This window comes from Octopus bimaculoides, chromosome 16, assembly GCF_001194135.2.
Source record: "Octopus bimaculoides isolate UCB-OBI-ISO-001 chromosome 16, ASM119413v2, whole genome shotgun sequence".
NCBI lineage: Eukaryota > Metazoa > Mollusca > Cephalopoda > Octopoda > Octopodidae > Octopus > Octopus bimaculoides.
The window spans coordinates 34,528,934-34,550,511 of NC_068996.1; the positions used below are offsets into that span (position 1 = coordinate 34,528,934).

The window sequence follows — 21,578 nt, forward strand, 5'->3', positions numbered from 1 at the left end:
CATCTGCCACATACAAAAACTAACTTTGTAGTTAATCTGCCTTTGATATTGCTGCACCTCTTATGTGTCCATAGCTTGCACCGGGTACATCTTATAGAGTTACTACCTACTCCTTTTCTACATACTGAGCAGGGCCATCTACCTGAAGGGATTTGTGTTTTATCTACCTTCCTACTTATTAGGATTTTGGTTTTTGCTAGGTTGACTCTAAGGCCCTTTGATTCTAGTCCTTGCTTCCATACCTGAAACTTCTCCTCTAGTTCAGATAGTGACTCCGCAATTAGTGCAAGATATATATATATATAGACATTTGTTTTTTATATCACGTTATACTAAAAACAACTTAACATTAAGCTGAAATGTTACTCAGTACTTTTTGTAGGGTCATCATTATTCATTTACAAGAATATTGGTGATAGTGACTTCAAAGTTTCGGCCTACTAGCCTTTCTCAGACCATTCATTTAACTTCAGTTTTTCCACACTAGCCTTGATTACATAGAGTTGTTTGAGGCAGGAACCTACTGCTGAAATCTCTTTCAGTTGTCATCAACCCTTATGTATTTATTATGTGAGGGACTTCTTTTTTATTCCAGAGATCTTGAAAACAGTGACTGAACATAGTGTCAATAATGAATGTCAATTTCATCACTGGTTTGTTCAGATAAAATGGCAATATGTGTGGAATATCAACATTCATGCATATTTTCACATGTGCATGCGCACACACACATACATACTTGCACATACACATTTAATATGAAGAAAGAATTTTTAGTCAAAAAAGTTAGTCATATAATATTATAATCTTCTGTTTTGATTTTTTTTGCACTCAACATTCTTTTGTTCTATTCTTTTGCAGACCCCAAAGCTTATAGAAGGCTTTGGTCAAAGAGAAGTCATAAAGATTGCTTCCTGTCCTGAAGGAAGCCACTACATGGCACTAACATGTGATGGAAAAGTGTTTTCTTGGGGTTTTGGTGAAGGAGGTCGCCTTGGACATGGAGACAACATGTTAGTATGCAAGGAGATGTTTGTATATGGAAACACACATGCACATTATTACACATAATGATGTGCACTTGCTTGCATTCAATATACTCTCGTATGCACATGCACACACACACATGCATGCACATACTCAAAGTAAAATCAATGTTACCATGGAGGTTGTATTTGATTTGTTAAAGAATTTTTAACTGTATTCAACGTTCTTCAATTTAGTGATTTTTGACAATTATATATTTTGATCGTGTATTCAGATGTGCATGTCAATATGCATATATGTACATGAAGATGTAAACATACACCTGTGTTCAGTCTATTCATTCAGATAAGTGTAGAGGTATTTGCACACATGTACATATTCTTGTGCTCAAATGCATCAGAAGTATATGGGTTTGTATGCCATATGCATGCGATGGCTGTGATAAATACAGGTGTAATTGTGTGGTTAAGAAGTTTACTTCAGAGCTACATGATTTGGGGATCAATTCCAGTGTGTGGACCCTGTTGGCTGATATCCTCTGTTGTACCTTTGTGTGTGTCTGGGTGACTGCATGTTGCCCTTGTCTTAACATATGCATGTTAACTGTAAACAAAACCATTGCCATTCACACAAATGGTGTTGTTTACTTGCAGTCCTCTGTGAAAGCCTGCATGTCCTAACTGTTCAGTGTTCAATAAATTGGAGGAAATATTACTTTTGCTTGGAAACAGGTGAGGGTTAGTGTCAAGGAAAACATCTGGCTGCAGAAAACTCTGCCTCTATGAACGTAGTTTTATCTGACCTATGCAAGCATGGAAAAGCAAATGTTAAAATGATGACGATGATATAAGGCACATGTAAATGATGTATGCGCACGCACACACACACACAAACACACACACAGTCAAAGCTAAAGCTCATTAATCTTGAATCCTGTTAAAACTGCCCCAAGAGTAAAAAAGGGTAAAGATTGCACCTAGAAAGTTCACCTCCAAGGATAAGTCCAGGCAAGATTGTTTATGGAAGACTAGCAGTTGCCCATAGATACCATCCTCCTCTTTCCATGCCACTGATGTTATCCAAGGGAAAGGTAAAGGTCGATAAAGCTTGGCACCAGTGATTTTGCAACTCATTTCTACAGCTGAGTGAACTGCAACAACGTGAAAGAAAGTGACTTGCTCAAGAACACAACACACAGCCTAGTCTGGGGATTAAACTCACTACCTCATGATTATGAGCCTGATGCTATAACTACTGAGCCATACCCCAAAATATAAGACATAAACCACTTTATTTTCTGAAGTATTTAACCCTTTAGCATTCAGAGCACTTTACCAAGTGCAATGCATATGCATTCACATTTATTTTGAATGAATCATGTATTTTCTCATAGCTTTGGGATTTTGATGGTTTGCTTATTTTTAGAATTACATTCTAGTGGAGGTATGAGAGGCCAGATCTGATCAATTTCAACATAAAACTTGTAGAATTTAAACCAGCCAGATATGGTCAGTTTAAATGCTAAAAGGTTAAGTTAATTTGAAAGGATTGACTTAATATCACTCCCACTTTCTTAGAGTTTGCGTTGCAATTATTTGGTCCAGATTTCTAGCTTGAGAATACTTCCTCCCTCCGTTCTCCACAGGTTTTGGAGGCCTAAAAAGAATTGTATAGATGCAGGCTTGGTTGTGTAGTACAAAGTTTGCTTCCTAAGCACACAGTTTCTGGTTCATTTCCACCATGTGGCACCTTGGGCAAGTGGCTTCTAGAGTTGTTCCAGGCTGACCAAAGTCTTATGAGTGGAGTTAGTAGATAGAAACTGAAAGAAGCCCATCACATGTGCATGTATGTGTGTGTTTAACTTTCTCTTTGCCTTGTTGGAAGTGGATGTTAACAACCATCATGCAAATGGTGTCCTTTGTTTCCATTCTTCCGTGAAAAAAATGACTGGTCTTAGGGAAAAGTTACCTTATTTGGAAACAGGTGAGAGTTGGTGACAGAGAGGGAATCCAGCCATAAAAAATCTGCCCCAACAAATTCCATTTGACCCATGCAAGCCTGGAAGTGTAGACATTAAAACAGTAGTGGTGATCATGATAAAACGCTGTCCTTCTTTCCTAGCTAAGCAACTTAAAAGATATGTTCATCAGTATTCTTCAGTAATTGGAAGGTCAAAATTTGCAATAACTATATGGTATGTTAGGAATTGTAATGCTGGAATGGTGAAAAATTGATCCATGATGGTACCATGTGATAACTTAAATGACTGCAACTAAAGCAATCTTGAGAAAGTGAAAAGGCAGCATGGTTTTTGTTGTTGTTGTTTTTAACTTTTTTGTTCACTACTGACTCATATATAGCATTTGAGTTAAACTTCTTCAGCAGCAGTAGCAATAGTTCCAAGTTTGTTTTCAAGATCAATATGCCATCATTGTCCTCATCTTCTCTAAGCATTGTAGGCTATGTTCTTCATCTGATTCAACCAATGCAACTTAGTATATATATATATGTTAGCTATATTGTTTTGCCAAGCTCTGAACTATGTTGTGTTTTTTAACCCGATGTGTCTATAATCCTTTAGCATTCAGATTACACTGTCAGATGTAATGCTTATTTATTCACATTGTTTTGAATTAATGATGCATTATCTCATAACTTTGAGATTTCAATGATGCGGTTGTTTATTTTTAAATTGACTTTGTAGCATAGGTATGAGAAGCCAGATCTGGTCAGTTTGAACATAAAAGCAGGTAGAATATTTGGGCCAGATATGCCTGGCTTAAATGTTAAAGGGTGAAAGGGAGTGATACAAATAAGTTAAATATGTTATATATCATGATATATAGACACAGCTGTATGATTTTGTGAAGTTTACTTCTCAGCTGTGTGGTTTCAAGTTCAATCTCCCTACACATGATGACATTGGATGTATTTTATTGTGACACCAACACAGAGCAGGTTGTCTTGTTATTAACAAAACCAAGATCACACATGCATACACACACTCTTTCTTTCTCTCTCTCTCTCTCTCTCTCTCTCTCTCTCTCTCTCTCCATTCAAACACGTGTTACCAATTTGCAAGTATAAAAACACCCATACATGCATGCTTAGACACACACATAATTATATGCATGTAAACACACATACACACCAAGCATATATGCATGCACACACAAACATATGTACACAAGCCTTCAAATTTGTCTTAGCATGTAACAGCATTGCTGTTTTGAAGTATCACTTTTTTTTGGTTTCTTGTAGATCCTATGAAGAACCTAACTTGATTTCGGCATTAGTTGGCCATCATGTGACTCATATATCCTGTGGCAGCTCAACCAGTGCAGCAGTTACTTCACATGGAGAACTGTACACATGGGGAAAAGGAAGCTATGGTCATTTGGGACATGGAAGTTGTGATGATATGTCTCTGCCAACTCTTGTTTTGTCTCTCAAGAGTTATCGCATTGTGGATGTTGCCTGCAGCTTTGGAGAAGGACAAGCAATTGCTCTTTCTGATACAGGTAAATATATATATATATACCTCTGCCCCGCGCTCCACCCATGTCTTCCCCACCTCCCAGCGCCCTCGCATCACACCACACCGGTGCCCTTGCGTCGCACCGCGCGCACCACACCAATACCCTCGCATCACGCCACGCACACACTGCGGCTGGCCAGCTGCTTTCTTCCTTTCTCCCTTCCCCCATTTTCACACTGCATGCGTCAAGATCACCAGCAGTCTACCTCCCACACACAGCCCCTCGTTCCCGATCACCGTTTGTTATCTCCCCCTTTCTTAGCTCTCCTGAAATAAGAATTTCTAACTTCCGGTCAGTCATTGTTATGATCGGCCATTATTATGATTGACCGTTGACTGAACACTATTCAATTTTTTTTCTCCGTGTTTTTCTCCTTGTCTCCGTATTCTTTCTGTTGAAGAGCGTAGCTCGAAACGTCAAAGACTTTCCGTATTCCCGAGCGTCATACTAATATATACTTTTGTTATTTACACCACCTGTCCTCGTCTGTTGTTATTTTTTGTATATTCTCCCATATATATATATATATATATATATATGTGTGTGTATGTTTGTATAACATTGTCACTGTATATATGTGTATGTGTGCGTATATATTGTGAGTGGATTTTATACTTGGAAACTGAAAAATGTCTGTTATGTGTGAAAGTTGTGTTTGTGTTTCCTTGTTTGACATCTTGTGAAAATTATAAGTGAGTGTTATTGTCATACAAGTGGTATGATTTGCTTCCAGTCTTTCATGTAAACATGTCAAGTCATGGGGAAAATATTACCTTAATCAGGTGAGGGTTGGCAACAGGAAAAGCATCTGGCTGCAGAATATCTACTGCAATAAATGCTGTCTGAACCATGCAAGCAAGAAAAAATGGACATTCAAGCAACAATGATGATGTTGTGTGGCTGTGTGCATGGGAGAATATGTGTCTAGGTACATAACATTTTTGGTGTGTGTGTGTGTGTGTGTGTGTGTGTGCCTGTAACATTGTTACCATATTCATCTATTTTGTTTTTATATCCGTTTTTCTATGCCAGCAAAGGTTAGATGAGTATGTTATTAAGGTATTGTTTTACAGTTGAAAGCCCTTCTTGTCACTAAGCTTTGTCTGTTTTTCAAGTAAGGGATCTCTTACTTGAAGGTCTTCAAAAGTGCAAACCTAGTGGATGATTTGTTAACAAGGAAAGATGACATCAATATAATCAGTCGTAGTTTGGTGATTTTCATCATCATCATCATCATTTAACATTTTTCCATGTTGGCTTGGAGCAGACTGGATGGAATGACAAGATCCAGTGAATTGGAGGGCTGTATATGCTCCAATGTTTGCTTTGTGGAGGCTTATGGCTTAGTGGTTAGCATGTTAGACTCGTGATCATAAAATTGTAGTTTCAATTCCTGGACTGTGTGAGGTGTGTTTTTGAGCAAAATGCTTCATTTCATGTTGCTCCAGTTCATTCAGCTGGCAAAAATGAGTAGCCTTGTGATGGATCAGTGTCCTGTCCAGGTGGGGAATTTATACATCCTGAAACTAGAAAACTGGCCCTTATTAGTTGGTATGACTTGAGAAAGTAACTTTACCCTTACCTTTAATGTTTGCTATGGTGTGGTTCTTATGGCTGGATTCCCTTCCTAATGCCAATCACTTTACAGAGTATAGTGGTTGCCTTTTGTCATGGCACCTTACAAGACTGAAGAACCTAAAGGGCCTCCATGACTGAAAGAAGAATGAGTGAGAGAAAGTGAGGATTTCAGATGAGATGATGAAATATGCAATTATGATGAGTGGATCAGATATATGTGTGTGTGTGTGTAGAACATAGTCACTACATGCAGGATGTCTTTTTATGTGCATCTCTGTGTGTGGACCTTTTACCTTGTTTCACTCATTAAGACTGTGGCTGTGTTGGGGCACCACTTTGAAGGATTTTACTTGAATAAATCAACCCCAATACTTTTTTTTTAAAGCCTGGTCCTCATGTTGGACTGCTAAGTTATGGGGATGTAAACAAATCAACACTGATTGTCAAGCCATGGTGGGAGACAAACACAAAGATACAAACATATAGGTTTCCTTCAGTTTCCATTTACAAAACCTAGTCACAAAGCTTTGGTCAACCTGGGATATTTGCCCAAGGTGCCATGCAGTGGGACTGAACCTGGAAGCATCTGGCTGGGAAGCAAACTTCTTACCACACAGCCACACCAGCACCTATAGTATATATGTATCTCATCTTTTACTTACTCCAACCATTTGACTGTAGCTATGCTGAGACACTTCCTTGAAGGGCTTTAGTTGAAGAAATTGATCGCAGTAATTATTTCATAGAGTCTAGCACTTACTCCATTGCTGAACTACTAAGTTACTTCAGGGTGTAAACAAACCAACACCAGTTGTCAAGCAGTAATGGTGGTGCAGACAAACACACACATGCACACAACAGGCTTCTTTCAGTTTCTATTTATCAAATCCACTCACAGACCCTGAGCTAAAATGGAAAACACTGGTCCACTTCTTACCACACAGCCATATATTCCTCTATTAATCTCTCTCTCTCTCTCCCCATTCTACCTTTGTCTATTGGCATGAGTAATTTAACATTTGTTGGAGCAGAACTGTGTCAAAATGATCAGTTCAAAGTTTAGTTTAATACAGTACTGCATTTGTTGTGGGAAATCTTTTTAGTTTTCAGATGACCTAATCTACCTTGCTGTAAATAGATAACTGTAGGGTCAGAATGAATAACACACTGCTCCAAGCTACAGCAATGCTAAAAATTAACAGGTACTTCATAAGGTTGCAATATTGAAAGTTCAAATTTCAAAGTAATTTATTATTCAAGCAATAATTAATTCAGGATCAATAACTCAAAAGTAAACACTTTAGGTTACCCACAACTGTTATACCCTATTCAACTGAGTAAGCATTCTCTCTTTGTGTGTGTGTGTGTGTGTGTGTGCACGTGCACATGTGCAATTGTTGCTGCCTATAAAATAATTATGTTTCTTATTAAAATTAGTGTTACATCAAGTCAAAAGAAATTATTATAATTAACTGTGTACATTTAATTTTGCATTTTTAATCCTTTTATCTATATTAGGAATTGTTTTTACGTGGGGTGACAAAGACTCTGACAAAAGTGGAAGAAGCAGTAATGAATCTCGCATACCAAAACCAGTAGAACCTCTAACAGAAAATATTGTTCGAGTCTTTTGTGGCTCACAATTTTGCCTTGCTTTGTCAAGGCTTGGTGTAGTTTACTCTTGGTAAATATTGATCTTAATCTTTATATTTTTACTTATAATTCCACTGTCCAAACTACCCAAAATCTCTTTGATATATTCATAAAAACTACAGAAAATTTAATTTCTGTTTTTTTTATAGCACTTATTTTTTAAATACTATTATTATTGTTGTTGTTATTATTATTGGTATTATTATTTGGATGGCAAGGTGGCTGAATCATTACTGAACCAGGCAAAATGCTTAGCAGAATTTCTTATGGCTCTTTACTTACTGATTTCAAATGCCTCTAAGGTCAACTTTACCTTTCAATCTTTTGAGTTCCATAAAATTAATAGCAGTTGAGCCCTGGGATAGATGTAATTGACATCTCCATTTCCTCAAAATTGTTTCCCTTGGGCCCAAATTAAATAGAATCATTATGATTATTATAAAGGTGGCAAGTTGGCAGAATTGTTAGTGCATCAAACAAAATACTTAGCAATCTTTTTCTGGCTTTATGTTCTGAGTTCAAATTCGGCTGAAGTTGACTTTATCTTTCATCCTTTCGGGGTCAATAGAATGAAACATCTTCCAAGTATTGGCTCCCTTCCCTCAAAATTGCTGGCCTTGTATCTATAGTAGAAGTAATTATTATCCTTCATTTGTACAGTGATGATCTTGTTAACATTGGATCATTTGACTCCCTATCAAGTTATGTAACCTCAGAGAGACAGTACTTTCTTCAGGATATTTGCTGTTTCCAAAAATGTTGTCTTTTGTAATGTTGTGATGCTGAGACTTATTCCTATTGTGTCAAGGTGTTTCTGAAAGCTTTTTGTTGTCAGCCCATGTGCTCCAATCACAATTGGTACCATTTCTTCTTTCATATTCCACAATCTCTTACATCTATTCTCAAGTTTGCATATTTTACAATTTTCTCATTTTCTTTACCATTGATATAATAGTCTCCTGGGCAAGTTACATTGATCAACAGACACCTTACAGTATCTTTCTGTGCCAAAGTTATATCTGGCCTAATTATTATTATTATTATTATCAAGGCAGTGAGCTGGCAGAAACGTTAGCATGCCGAGGTTGACTTTGCCTTTCATCCTTTCGGGGTCGATAAAATAAGTACTAGTTGAGCACTGGAGTCAATATAATCGACTTGCCCCCTCCCCCAATATTACTGGCCTTGTGCCAAAATTTGAAATCATTATTATTATTTTTTGAAGCTAACTTGATCTGTTTTGTGATTTTCTTTTCTTAATCAGGGGGAAAGGTAATTTCTACAAACTTGGTCATGGTTCAGAGGAGAATGTTCGTTACCCTAAACCAATTGAAGGCCTGACTGGCAACGTTGTGATAGATATTGCTGTTAGTTCAGTGCGTTGTTTAGCCTTAACAGATGAATCCAAAGTCTATGGTTGGGGAAGAAGTGAATGTTTGCAGGCCGGAGAATCTTTCATCACTCTCACTGAACCTACAATTATTCAAGCTTTTGAAGGAAAGAAAATCGTTAGCATTGCTTGCAATCAAACTCAAGTATGTCTTCTTTCTTTTTCACTTATTCTCTGTGTACAACTTGTTGTTAGATAAACCTTAAATGCTATGCACTTGTATGTGGTTGAGGATTATATTTAAGAGTATAAATGTCTATGCACTACTCAACATCCTACATTATAAATTAATGAGTAGGTATTTCAGTGGATCAAGCAACTGAAATACTCATCAGCCAATAAGTGGTGCACAATGTTTTTGTCTGTCTGTCATGTAAATTGCTACAGCTGTAAAATATTATGATAAATATTGCTGAAATTCTCAATCACTTATAGTGTATTTATTGTTCTTCAGTGAAGGCACATAACTTAGTGGTTAGTATGTGCTTGACTACTGACCGAGACCTTTGGAAATGTGCTGTGCGTGAGAAGACCCGGCAAGCCAAGTAAGATCGTTGCCAGTGCCCCTGGACTGGCTCTTGTGCGGGTGGCACATGAGATGCACCATTTTGAGCGTGGCCGTTGCCAGTACCACCTGACTGGCTCCCGTAGGATTTTCGAGTGAGATCGTTGCCAGTGCCCCTGGACTGGCTTGTGCGGGTGGCACATAAAAGACACCATTTCGAGCGTGGCCGTTTTTGTGCGGGTGACACGTAAAAGCACCCACTACACTCTCTGAGTGGTTGGCGTTAGGAAGGGCATCCAGCTGTAGAAGCTCTGCCAAATCAGACTGGAGCCTGGTGTTGCCATCCGGTTTCACCAGTCCTCAGTCAAATCGTCCAACCCATGCTAGCATGGAAAGCGGACGTTAAACGATGATGATGATGATGATGACAATCATAATGCCATAGGTTTGATTCCCAGCAGTGCATTGTGTCCTTGAGCAAGACACTTTATTTCACTTTGTTCCAGTCTACTCAGCTGGCAAAAATGAGTTGTACCTGTAATTGCAAGGGCCACCTTTTCACATTCTGTGTTATGTTGAATCTCCCTGAAAACTACGTTGAAGGTATGTGTGTTCTGTGGAGTACTCAGTCTCTTGCATGTTAATTTCATGAGTAGGCTGTTCCCTTGATCGAATCAACTGGAACTCTTGTTATGACTGACAGTGCCCAACCATTGTTCTACAGTATTGATCATCCACTGATTTTTATGTCTTTCATGTACTATAAAATTTGAGGGGCAAACTAGAATATATTCTGACAATATTTTGAATAAATAAGCCCTTCTTTGAAAACGCATGTAATCTTTTACATCATCTCCAAGGATCAGGTCTGGAACCACAACAAATATTTTTATAAAGAGTGAAGAACATAGAACAACTCTGCAAGAGTTTGAAGTGAATTTTAGAATTATACTGTATAGATTTAGCAGTTTGGTAAATATAGTAAATTTGTTCATATTGAAAGAATTCATTTATTAAATGATTTCCATTTTCTATGGAAATATTGTCACCATCAGATTATCATGATGAAGCTGATAATGATATTATCATGGACATATAGATGCAGGTTTGTCTGTGTGGTAAGAAGCTTGCTCTCCAACCACATAGTTCTGGATTCAGTCCCACTGCATGGCACCTTGAGCAAGTGTCTTCTACTATAGCCTCAGGCCGACCAAAGCTTTATGAGTGGACAGAAACTGAAAAAAGCTCATTGTGTGTGTATGTGTGTGTGTATATATATATATATACTAGCAATGACTAGTGACTGAGAGGACCTATCAAGCCAAGTGTTCTGTGCTTGAGAGGACCCATCAAGCCAAGTGCACCTGTGCTGGTGGCATTTAAAGAACACTTTTTGAGCGAGTGTTAGGCTTCTCAGAGGCAAAGTGGCTGAGTTTCTTTTTGAGCATTGGGCCTCACCGAGGCAAAGTGGCTGAGTATCTTTCAAATGCTGGGCCTCATGGAGGCAAAGACTGAGACTTTTGGCATTGTCGTGCTTGAGAAGAAGACCCATCAAGCCAAGCAAAATTACAGTTGTAGCAGATACTGGTGTCATGCAAATTGGCACCCATGTCGGCGGCATGTAAAAGCATCCCAGTGTCATACAAATAGCATGTTAAAGCACCCATTACACTCTCAGAGTGATTGGCATTAGGAAGGACATCCAGCCATAGAAAGCCATGCCAAATCAGACTGGAGTCTGGTGCAGCCTTCTAGCATGCCAGCCCAGTCAAACTGTCCAACCCATGCCAGCATGGACAACAGACATTAAATGATGATGATGATGATACACATATGTATGTATGTATGTGTATCTTTGTGTCTGTGTTTGTCCCCCACCACCATTTGACAACCAGTGTTGGTGCATTTTATATATATATGTATTTTTGTGAAAGAAATGTTACAAATACATTATTAGCTTCAGATACAAACTCCTATTTAACAATTTTATATTTTTGGATTGACAAAAAAAAAAAGCAATTGAATTTAATTTGTATTCTTTACATTTGTCTTATTTTCTACAGAGTTTTGCCTGTTCGGCAACACCTCAATGGGTTGTTGGCATGAAGATGCCATTTGTGGTAGATGTCTGTAAATCGACTTTTGAACAAATTGATGAACTTTTATCACAAGTTTGTGAGGACATGGATGGGCGCAATGATTGGCCACCACCCCAAGAGAAGGAATGCATTGCAGTCTCTGCATTGAATTTGCTGAATTTGCAGGTATGTTTATTGATTTTGGTAATCTATACCAGCATGGAAAATGAATTTTAAATGATGATGGTGTTGTTGTTGATGATGATGTTTGTAGTTTATGAAAATGGAAGAAAATGAAATAACAGAATGGGATGCATTGTTGTTTATCAGTTCATCTGGAAGACATTCCTGAAAGCTGGTATTTGTTGGTTGTTATCTGTGTTGCGTGAAAGGCTGACTAACAAATATTAAGTAAAAAAAGATGAAAGATACCTTGACTGTTGCATAAACAATAAGCCATAAGTTTGCTTCAGCATGCTCAATGCCAATATATTCATGTTTTCTGTCAGATATTCTTAGTATCTACAATATTTAAGACTTAACCTACCAAGTTCAGCTTGTGCCATATGAAGAATATAAATTTGGAATCACTGGCGACCTCCATGGTAGCAAATTGTTAAAGGATGTTCTAATGATACTACCTTTATTTTAATATTTTTTGCCAAAGTAAGGTGGTGAGTTGGCAGAGTCACTAGTATGCTGGGTGAAATACTTAGCAACATTTCATCTTCACGTTCTGTGCTCAAATTCTGCTTTCATCCTTTCAGGGTTGATAAAATAAATACCAGTTGAGACTGGGGTTGATGTAATTGACTTACCCACTCCCCCAAAGTTGCTGGCATTGTGCCAAAAATTTGAAATCAATATTCTTTGCCAAAGTCAAATTTATTAAATAATTCTTTTGTGTATTTCAGTTGCATACTGCTATATGTCAGAATGAGAATACAGAATGTCTTGGTTTACAACCTGGCAGCCCTGTTGTGAACAGTCTAAAACAGCGGGTCGTTGTTTTGGCTAGCACATCTGGAATAATCAACAGTATACAGATGGCAGCACAAGCTGCACTGCAGATAGGATGGTCCATTTTGTTACCTACAGCTGACGAAAGAGCACGAGCTCTTTCCAATCTACTCTCAACCAAAAGTAAGTACATATTCCATCCCACCATCACATTTTATATGTTATATTGTGTTTGTTATCTGAAGACATAGGCCAACTGGAGCAATTACAGTCACATATAAGCATTTCTTTAGCCTGTGGTCAGAACCTTGCTCTTCTTGGCAGTTAACCTAAGATGAAAGTGTGGTAATCCTGTTATTTAACTTACTGAAAATTCTTTTAAGAATTATCTTCCTTCCAACTTAAGGAATGAAATTCTATTGCAGTTTTGTTTCATTTAATTTTTATTAGTAGTAGCATATATCTTAAGTATGTGTGTATGTGTGTGTATGGATTGCAATGTAATAAACTAACCTCCTTCCCCTTGTGCTTAGAAACAATTATTTTTACCAACTGGCCCAAACTGTTTTTGAGCTACCAGTTGCCTCCTGCTCTCCTCTTACAACCATTAGTCATTCTTATTATCAGCCCTTGATATATGATTCTTCACTTATCACTCCATTTTATGCCATCAGTTATTTTTTCCTCTCTGCCATATTCGATATTTAATACCTCTCATATTTGCTAACACCCTCCACTCCCTCTCATATCCACCATCCTTGCTCCCCACTACAACTATTGTTTCCTCACTCACTATGGCTACTCATATGTATCACTGATTTCTATCTTTGTTGCTTTACATCACCTGGTACATCATTACCCCTACTTTTCACTTATGTTCATTCCTGAACCACTTCTATCTTTCTCACCTCCCCTTCTCCATACTGGTATTTCCCATCAACAACACCTCTACCCTTGTTCATTGCTCACTAACTTCTCCTCTGCCCCTATCTCTAACCCTCTGTTTATCTCCTCTCACACTCTTATGAAATTACTGACCTTTTCCTTCTCCACTTAATCCACTATCTCTAGCCTTTCTTATACTCACCTCCTTGTACCCTGAGAGTTCATTCTGGCATCCCATCACTACCATCTTTATTTTCTTCCCACCTACTCCCACTCACCCTTATATAATGTTGGGTAGCCATGTATCTCTTCTATAGCAGGATGTCTCTACTTGTCCTTCTGTCATTCTTTAGCTTCTCAACAGCTGGCAAAAAACCCACTTTCCCTCATTTCAAATACACCCTCCTCCCACTCATTTGAGTGGAGGTTTTTCCTTCTCTTACTTTGTCTTGCATGTTACTTGATGACCTTGTTATATTTGGTTTATCATTATCTATTTGAATTTGAAAATCTCATAAAATTTTGCATTTCTTTGACTCAAGCACTCTTTCAGCTTGATTATCATACCAAGTACATCCAGTTTCCCATTTCTGACAAAGCTTCCAGTGCAAAATGTTTACAACTTGGTCTTGTCTCCATTTCTTATATTCTTCCTGGGCCAACTTGGGGGTGTTCTGCGACAATGTGTGCCATTGTTTCATCCCAAGTTCCACATATTCTTCATTTTGCTGACACCTCTCCATACATGTATTTTCTCAAGTTGTTTGTTTCTAATACTTGATCTTGAGCTGCTATAATAAAGCTCTCTGTTTCTTTTTCAATTCCCCTTTTTTCAACCAAGCCCAGGTTTTTATTATTATTATTATTATTAAGTCAGGGAGCTGGCAGAATTGTTAGCATGCTGGGCGAAATACTTAGCGGTATTTCATCTGCCGCTACATTCTGAATTCAAATTCCACCAAGGTCGACTTTGCCTTTCATCCTTTCAGGGTTGATAAATTAAGTACCAGTGAAACACTGGGGTCAAAATAATCAACTAGTCCCCTCCCCCAAAATTTCAGGCCTTGTGCCTACAGTAGAAAGGATTATTATTATTATTATTATTATTATTATTATTATTATTATTAAAGAAACAATAAGAAGTGTGTGACTGTTATCGAATAAACAATATTTCAACACTTTGTGTGTCTTCCACAAGTTCAAAATAATCATCTCAATCTACTTCATTTTGGTAATATTTAAGGATTGATGTTACTCCTCCAGAAGGTAAAGAAACAATAAGAAGAGTTCATTCGATAACAGTCAGTCACACTCTTCTTATTGTTTCATTATCTTCTGGAGGAGTAACATCAATCCTTTATTATTATTATTATTATTATTATTATTATTAATGTTAATGGAATGAATTGACTAATGCTTTTAAATGCAAATAATTTTTTCATTTAATATATTTGTCAGGCCGTGATGCAACAACCCAGAATGAAGGCCAGCGATTCATGACTGACCTTCTTGTAAATAGTCTAATGGCTGATGGTGGATTGGAAATTGCCCTTCAAGCAGCAGTGAAAAAGGAGGCTCAAGAAATTGAGAAAAAGGTAATTTCAAAGATATTCCATCATGAAACTGTACTTTATACAAATTATTTATTGTAATGATTGATTCAAAGTGTGTGTGTGTGTGTGTGTGTGGCACAACTTCCATTTTCCTGTTCATTGAAATCAGTAGTGTTGGTTCAACTATTGGTGGATTTCCCATAACTTGGAAGATTCACTTAGCCAGCTGTATTTATTCACTTGTGTACAAAATAATCTTGAAACATTACTTCTGCTACTGCCACCACCCACCATTACTACTACTTCTACTATTACTGCCACCACTACTACCACTACCATTCCTATTGAAGTAGTCTGCAGTTTTTCATGGTACTAGGACAAAATCCCACTGAGGACAAAATCCCCCAGCAGTCAATATTCTCTGGGTTATTGTTCTTTCTTTACAATAGAAATATTTTAGATAAGTGAAATTTCATAAAGAAATTTTTAAATATATATTTGTTGATATTTTTGTGTAAAATTTGTCTGGAGGTATTTTGTCCTCAGTGGTGATTTTCTTCTGATACCATTTTCTGTGTCCAGAGACTGGATGCCATCAAGATCAACTGTATTATGTTACACCCCAGTTTTGTTAGACATCTAAGTCATTTCTATCACTGCCTATCTTCACCAGTGTGAAGTGGATGATGAAACTTGAAAACCCTTCATTTAGTAACCTTTGTCAAACAAATCAAGCAAGATTTGAGCAAGCATTACCATTGTATTGTTTGTCCAGACCTTAAGTTGAATATATATGATCCAGCAATATCAGGATACCGCTGGCAATATATCTGTCACTTTAGTAAACTAGGAGTTGTATTATTTGGTCTGGTTGTGTGCTGCATATAAAACTAGTCAGTGACATTTAGTTTTAATAAATCATTTATTTCTTCTGCAAGGTTACTTGCTGAAGGCTCTTATGCTGAATGTCAGCAGCTTGTGTGTGAGAGTAGAAAATGTTATGTTTTGGCAAGAGGAGAGGATGTTATGCCTGGTGAGAGGAGTTCTTTTAATGCAAGGTCAGAGTGGTTTGACCAAGAAAACCTCTGCTGTCCTCTCTGAGTTCTCTTGAATCTTCATTTGTCCCATGTGTATCATTTATGACCATATTTTGGTAGGAGGAAATTGTGTGCAAATTTCTGTTTGAATCATGCAGTCATACAAATGCACCTGAAATATGATTGGCTGAAACGTAGGCTAAGATCACCTGATATGCCACGGCTGTCATGTGTTATGGGGCTTACATGATTTCAGATGATAAGTATCACTACAAATCTATTGCACTATGTTGGGTATTATGGCACTATGGTAACACTTTTCTTTTCCTCAGTATTTATATTGTGTTAGGCTAGTCCTACTTGTTTTTGTTGATGCCACAAAGATGCTGCTCCTATTTATTGGTCTCTTAGAATAAATAGATAAATTTCTTTGTGCAGGAAAAGATTTCTGAAGAAGATCTGGAGAGGGAGGTAGAAGCAAAGAAAGTTGGAGAGGCAACAAATGCCTTAAAGACAGAACGTGCTGTTTTGGAAGCACAAGCTCAGCAGTGGCAAGATGAAGGCGCTACAGGAATCCCCTTATTGCAGCTTATCCAACAGTTGCTCAAGTAAGAATTGATTTAAATAAAGTTATTTATTTTCATCAGTAATCAAAGAATGATGTTACCAGAATAAAGAACTCAAATGATGCAAGTAAACAAAGTAGGCCTCTATTGATTTACTTGACTTACTAGAAGTAATTCTCAAATCTCCTCAAATCACATCCTTATTCTAGGGGCTTGTCCTATTGAAAGTATTCCTCAAAATCTCTCTCAGATGACCCCCATCCTTTATAACAGCTGCAATTTCAGATAGTAACTTCTCTTTCATGATGACATGAACCTTTTTGATACCAATCCTCTTGAGATCACCTTTGGTTCTATGATAAAAGTTCCTGTTTTAAAGTGATCAAAGAAAAACCTTCCATCAAAAGTTCATGTTAATTTATGCTCCAAATACCAGGTTAATAATAACAAAGTTATTTTACTAAATTCTTCATTATTTTCAAAATTAATTGAAACAAAGTTTGTGTATTTCAATAGAAATATGGTAACAAAAGACTTAAGCGGGTAGAATCAGCAGAATATTACTTAATGGATATTTTTAATATGCTAGATTTCTCTTGTACTTGTTATTTTTCATTGTCAAAACTTATTTAGTTACATTAAATTTAATTATATTGTTTATTCCAGAAATTTCACTTCTCAAACTCATTCAATGCTCCAACGCATAGCAGAAGAAACTATTTCCAAATATGACTATGTTGAAGTGCCTGACAACTCCACTCCATTGAAGTTGTTACTTCAGTTCCAAAGACTTCTAGTCAGCAAATTGTTCCCTTTTGAAGAAAAATATGGTAAAGCAACTTCTCCAGAAATAGGTATACTTACATATTTGTATGCATCTTATGCACAAATGTGTACATACATAAATATAGTACATAAACAGTATATTATGTCCACACGTGCCAAATAGAGTGAGTGTACAGTAATAATGTCTACGTGACAGATGAAGTAAGTGGACACTGTTTACATGTGTCTGATACAGTAAGAGGACAATTATATCTACATTTGTCTAACACAGTATGTAAACATTAATAATGTTGACAGTCAGTGAACAAGTTGCAGTTTTGACCAACAAAAATTTTGACACAATATTACAGATAAATGTTTATGTGAAATTAATGGTCTTTGTGTGTTTCTGAATGGCTAACTTATGATTTCCACACTGAAATCACAATAATGTTGACATTTGTCAAATACACTAAGTGAACACTATGTCTGCTTATGTTTGAGACAGCAAGAAGATACTAATTATATCTGCTATGTATGTCTGATGGACAGCAATTATGTTTCCATATATCAGATGCAATATATAGACGATGTCTACATATGTCTGATACAATAAGCAGATACTCTGTCTACATACACCAGACACAATAAGTGGATAATAATAATATGTACAAATGACAAATGTCTGACACAGTAACTACATTCTGTTTACACATGTCAGACATTGTAAGTAGACACTGTCTAAATATCTAAATATATTAGATATAGTAAGTGTACACTTATCTCTGCATGTGTCAGATACAGTAAATGGACAGTAATAATGTCTACATAATGCCCCTGTCTCTGTTGTCTGATAGTGTAACTAAAATATTAATTATGTGGATTTGTTGTTACAGAAGCTGACATGTTAAGTGCGGGTTCAGTTCTCCGAAAATACATGAACCAGCTTTGTTGCCATGTTGCTGATGTCTTACCTGTTGCTGCTTGTCTAGCCAGTCATAGCAGCAAACATTTTTCATTTATTTCGAAGATAATTTCTCAAGATGTTACTGGTAAATACTTATTGCTCTTCTATTTCAATTTTGACACCATTTAAAATTTTTTACCAAACTATTTCCTCAATAGTGAATACACTTTAATATCATCCTCCTCATCATCATCATTATCATTGTTAAGGTGGTGAGCTGGCAGAGTCACTAGCATCCTGGGCAAAATGCTTAGCATTTCATCTGTCTTTATACTCGGAGTTCAAATTCTGCCAAGCTGGACTTAACCTTTCATCCTTTTGCCAGTCAATAGAATAAGTACCATTTGAGTACTGCAGTTAATGTAATCAACTTATCTTTTTCCCTGATTTTGCTGGCCTTGTGCTAAAATTTGAAACCATTACTACTGCTACTGCTGCTGCTACTTCAGGCAATGAGCTGGCAGAATCGCTTGCATGCCACTAAGCATTTCATCCATTTTTATGTTCAGCGTTCAAATTCCACCAGGGTTGACTTTGCCTTTTATCCTTTCGAGGTTGATAATTAAGTACCAGTTGGACCCAGGGGTCATTTTAACCAACTTAGCCCCTCCCCCAAATTTGCAGGCCTTGTGCCAAAATTTGAAACCATCATCATTATTATTATTGAACATTGGGGGTGGGGTGTCAGTGTAACCAACCAGCCCCCTCCTCCAAATTTCAGAAAGAATTATTATTTTTGGTGTGTGTGTGTGTGTGTGTACACAAATTCAATGTAAATTCCTCATATTCATCTTTTTCCATAAATGCTCTATCGGTGAAATCTCTATTTCAGGTGTTCTTCTACCAGAGATTGTCACTAGTTTGGTTCTACTCCAACTAAAGAACCCTGCTGTTTTACAATCATCAAAGGTGATTGTTGTTCTTGATGGAATTCTTGACATCTTGGACAAGTTCAACAGATTGGCACCTGGTCTGGAATGGGATGACAAAGATGATCTTTTGTGGCCAGGATTTTGTCGTAAGTATATTTCTTTGCAATGATTCATGGATTGGCAATATTTACGGAGCACAGTACAAAATACTTTACACTATTTACTTATGATCCTTTATGTTCTGGAGGTTCAAATCCTGTTGGAATCAATTTTAACTTTCATCCTTCTGGGAATGGTAAAATATAGTTCCAGTGAAAAACCGAGATAAATTTAATATTCATATAAAACATCCTTGATGTAAATGGAATGGTAATAGAAGACTAAGACTAACTTTACCTTTCATCCTTCTAGAGATTGATACAGTACAGTACCAATAAAATATCAGACTCTCTTTCAGAGTGAAAGGTAGACTATATGATGCTTGTGTATGAATGGCTGTACTCCATGGCAGTGAGACATGAGCTCTGAATGCAGAAGACCTGTGTATACTGGAGAGAAATGAAGGTAGTATGCTCTGTTGGGTATGCAACATCAGTGCACATGTATGGCAAAGTGAAAATGTATTGAGAGAAAAGTTGGGTATCATCAAATGTAGCATGCAAGAGAGAAGACTATGTTGATTTGGACATGTGATGTGTATGAATGAGGACAGCTGCATAAAGTGCCAATTACTGAAAGTGGATGGTGCCCGCGGAAGTAGGGGACATAGGAAGACATGGAGTGAGGTGGTAAGAACCAATCTCAGGATGTTGGGCCTCATGGAAGAAATGACAACAGACTGAGATGTCTGGCGATATGAAGTTCTAGAGAAAACCTGCCTATATCAGCAAAACTGAGTTCTAGAAGTGCTGTGTATCCCACCCACACTTAACAAGAAAACTTCTCACACACTCTACCACAAACCCAAACTACGTCTCTACATCTCTTCTCTTCCTCAACATTTCTGCTTCATGCACTATGCTTACCTCCCACTCCCCAACCCTGTCCTCTTGGCCCTGTACCACTTTATCATTGCTCTCTACTAGTTCCTAACCTGTGTGTTCCATCCACACACCCTGTCTCACTGTATTACTGCTATCTGCTAGCCCCCAACCTGTGTGTTCCACCCACATATAACAAGAAAACTTTTCACTCACCCTACCCCAACAAACCAATCTACATCTCTTCTTCACATTTCCTCCTTCATACACTATGCCTAGCTCTCACTCCCCAATGGCCCTGTCCCTCTGTATTGTTGCTATCTGGTAGCCCCACAACTCTTATATACTCAGGTTTTCACCACTCCCCCCCCCACTCCACACTCTTTAATCACACTTTATCGCAATATCCTGCCACTTATATTATGGCTTTCAAACTTCAAGGGTATGCCCTGGCTCTTGCCACCATCTATATCTCTCTCTTCCTTTACCCAACCATTCCATTTATATTCTGATCTCCGTCCCTTGTGAGTATGCTTAGCCCTTTGTCACCATCTCTGTCCTGCTGTCTCCCACTCTTTCTCTCTCTCCTTTTCCTGCACTTTCCTCAGGTTGGGTAACATGTACTTGCTTTGTGGCAGCACACCTGTTTCTGTCTTCATTCCTGATCTCCCCCACCCCCCCAGGCGAGTAACCTCGTACCTCTTCTACAGCAAGACACCTGTTTCTGTCTCTGTGTCTCACTATAACCTTTCATCATCCGACACAAGATCACCTCCTCCAGTGCCCCCTCCCTTCTTGAAAGTTTTTTTTTTGTCTTGCAAGACACTTGATCACTTTGCTAGTGCTGGTGCCACTTAAAAAGCACCCAGTCCTTACTGTAAAGTGGTTGGTGTTTGGAAGGGCATCCAACTGTTAAAACCTTGCCAAAACTGATCTTGCCTGTGCTTGTGCCATGTAAAAAGCACTAAGTCCACTCTGCTGAATGGTTGCTGTCAGGAAGGGCATCCAGCTGCAAAAATCCTGCCAAAACAGTCACAGAAGTCTGGTGTAGGCTTCTGCCTGGCCAGCTCTTGTGAAACCGTCCCATCCATGCTAGCATGGAAGGCAGACATTAAGTGGCAGCGGCATTTACCTGGAGAAAGAAAAGTAAATGTTTTGGTTGTAGTATATATATCTTTTATTTGTATTGTATTTATGTGAGGTATTATATTTTATATATATATATATATATATATTATATATATTATATATATATATTATATA

At 37.6% G+C, this 21,578-nt stretch overlaps 1 protein-coding gene across 4 annotated transcripts in view; it reads left to right on the forward strand.

Annotated features, from left to right (window-relative positions):
* The window catches only part of LOC106884435 (E3 ubiquitin-protein ligase HERC2), a 265,512-nt gene that overhangs the window by 67,568 nt on the left and 176,366 nt on the right, over positions 1–21,578 (forward strand). For 3 of the 4 annotated variants that reach the window (XM_052973690.1, XM_052973692.1, XM_052973693.1), the window contains exons 10-20: positions 862–1,013; positions 4,249–4,508; positions 7,623–7,788; positions 9,022–9,292; positions 11,716–11,916; positions 12,645–12,873; positions 15,034–15,170; positions 16,604–16,773; positions 17,398–17,585; positions 18,393–18,548; positions 19,296–19,481. In XM_052973690.1, the coding sequence (XP_052829650.1) occupies positions 862–1,013; positions 4,249–4,508; positions 7,623–7,788; positions 9,022–9,292; positions 11,716–11,916; positions 12,645–12,873; positions 15,034–15,170; positions 16,604–16,773; positions 17,398–17,585; positions 18,393–18,548; positions 19,296–19,481 (2,116 nt within the window). The remainder of the gene's footprint in view (positions 1–861; positions 1,014–4,248; positions 4,509–7,622; positions 7,789–9,021; positions 9,293–11,715; positions 11,917–12,644; positions 12,874–15,033; positions 15,171–16,603; positions 16,774–17,397; positions 17,586–18,392; positions 18,549–19,295; positions 19,482–21,578) is intronic. The other variant, XM_052973691.1, reaches the window with a different exon arrangement.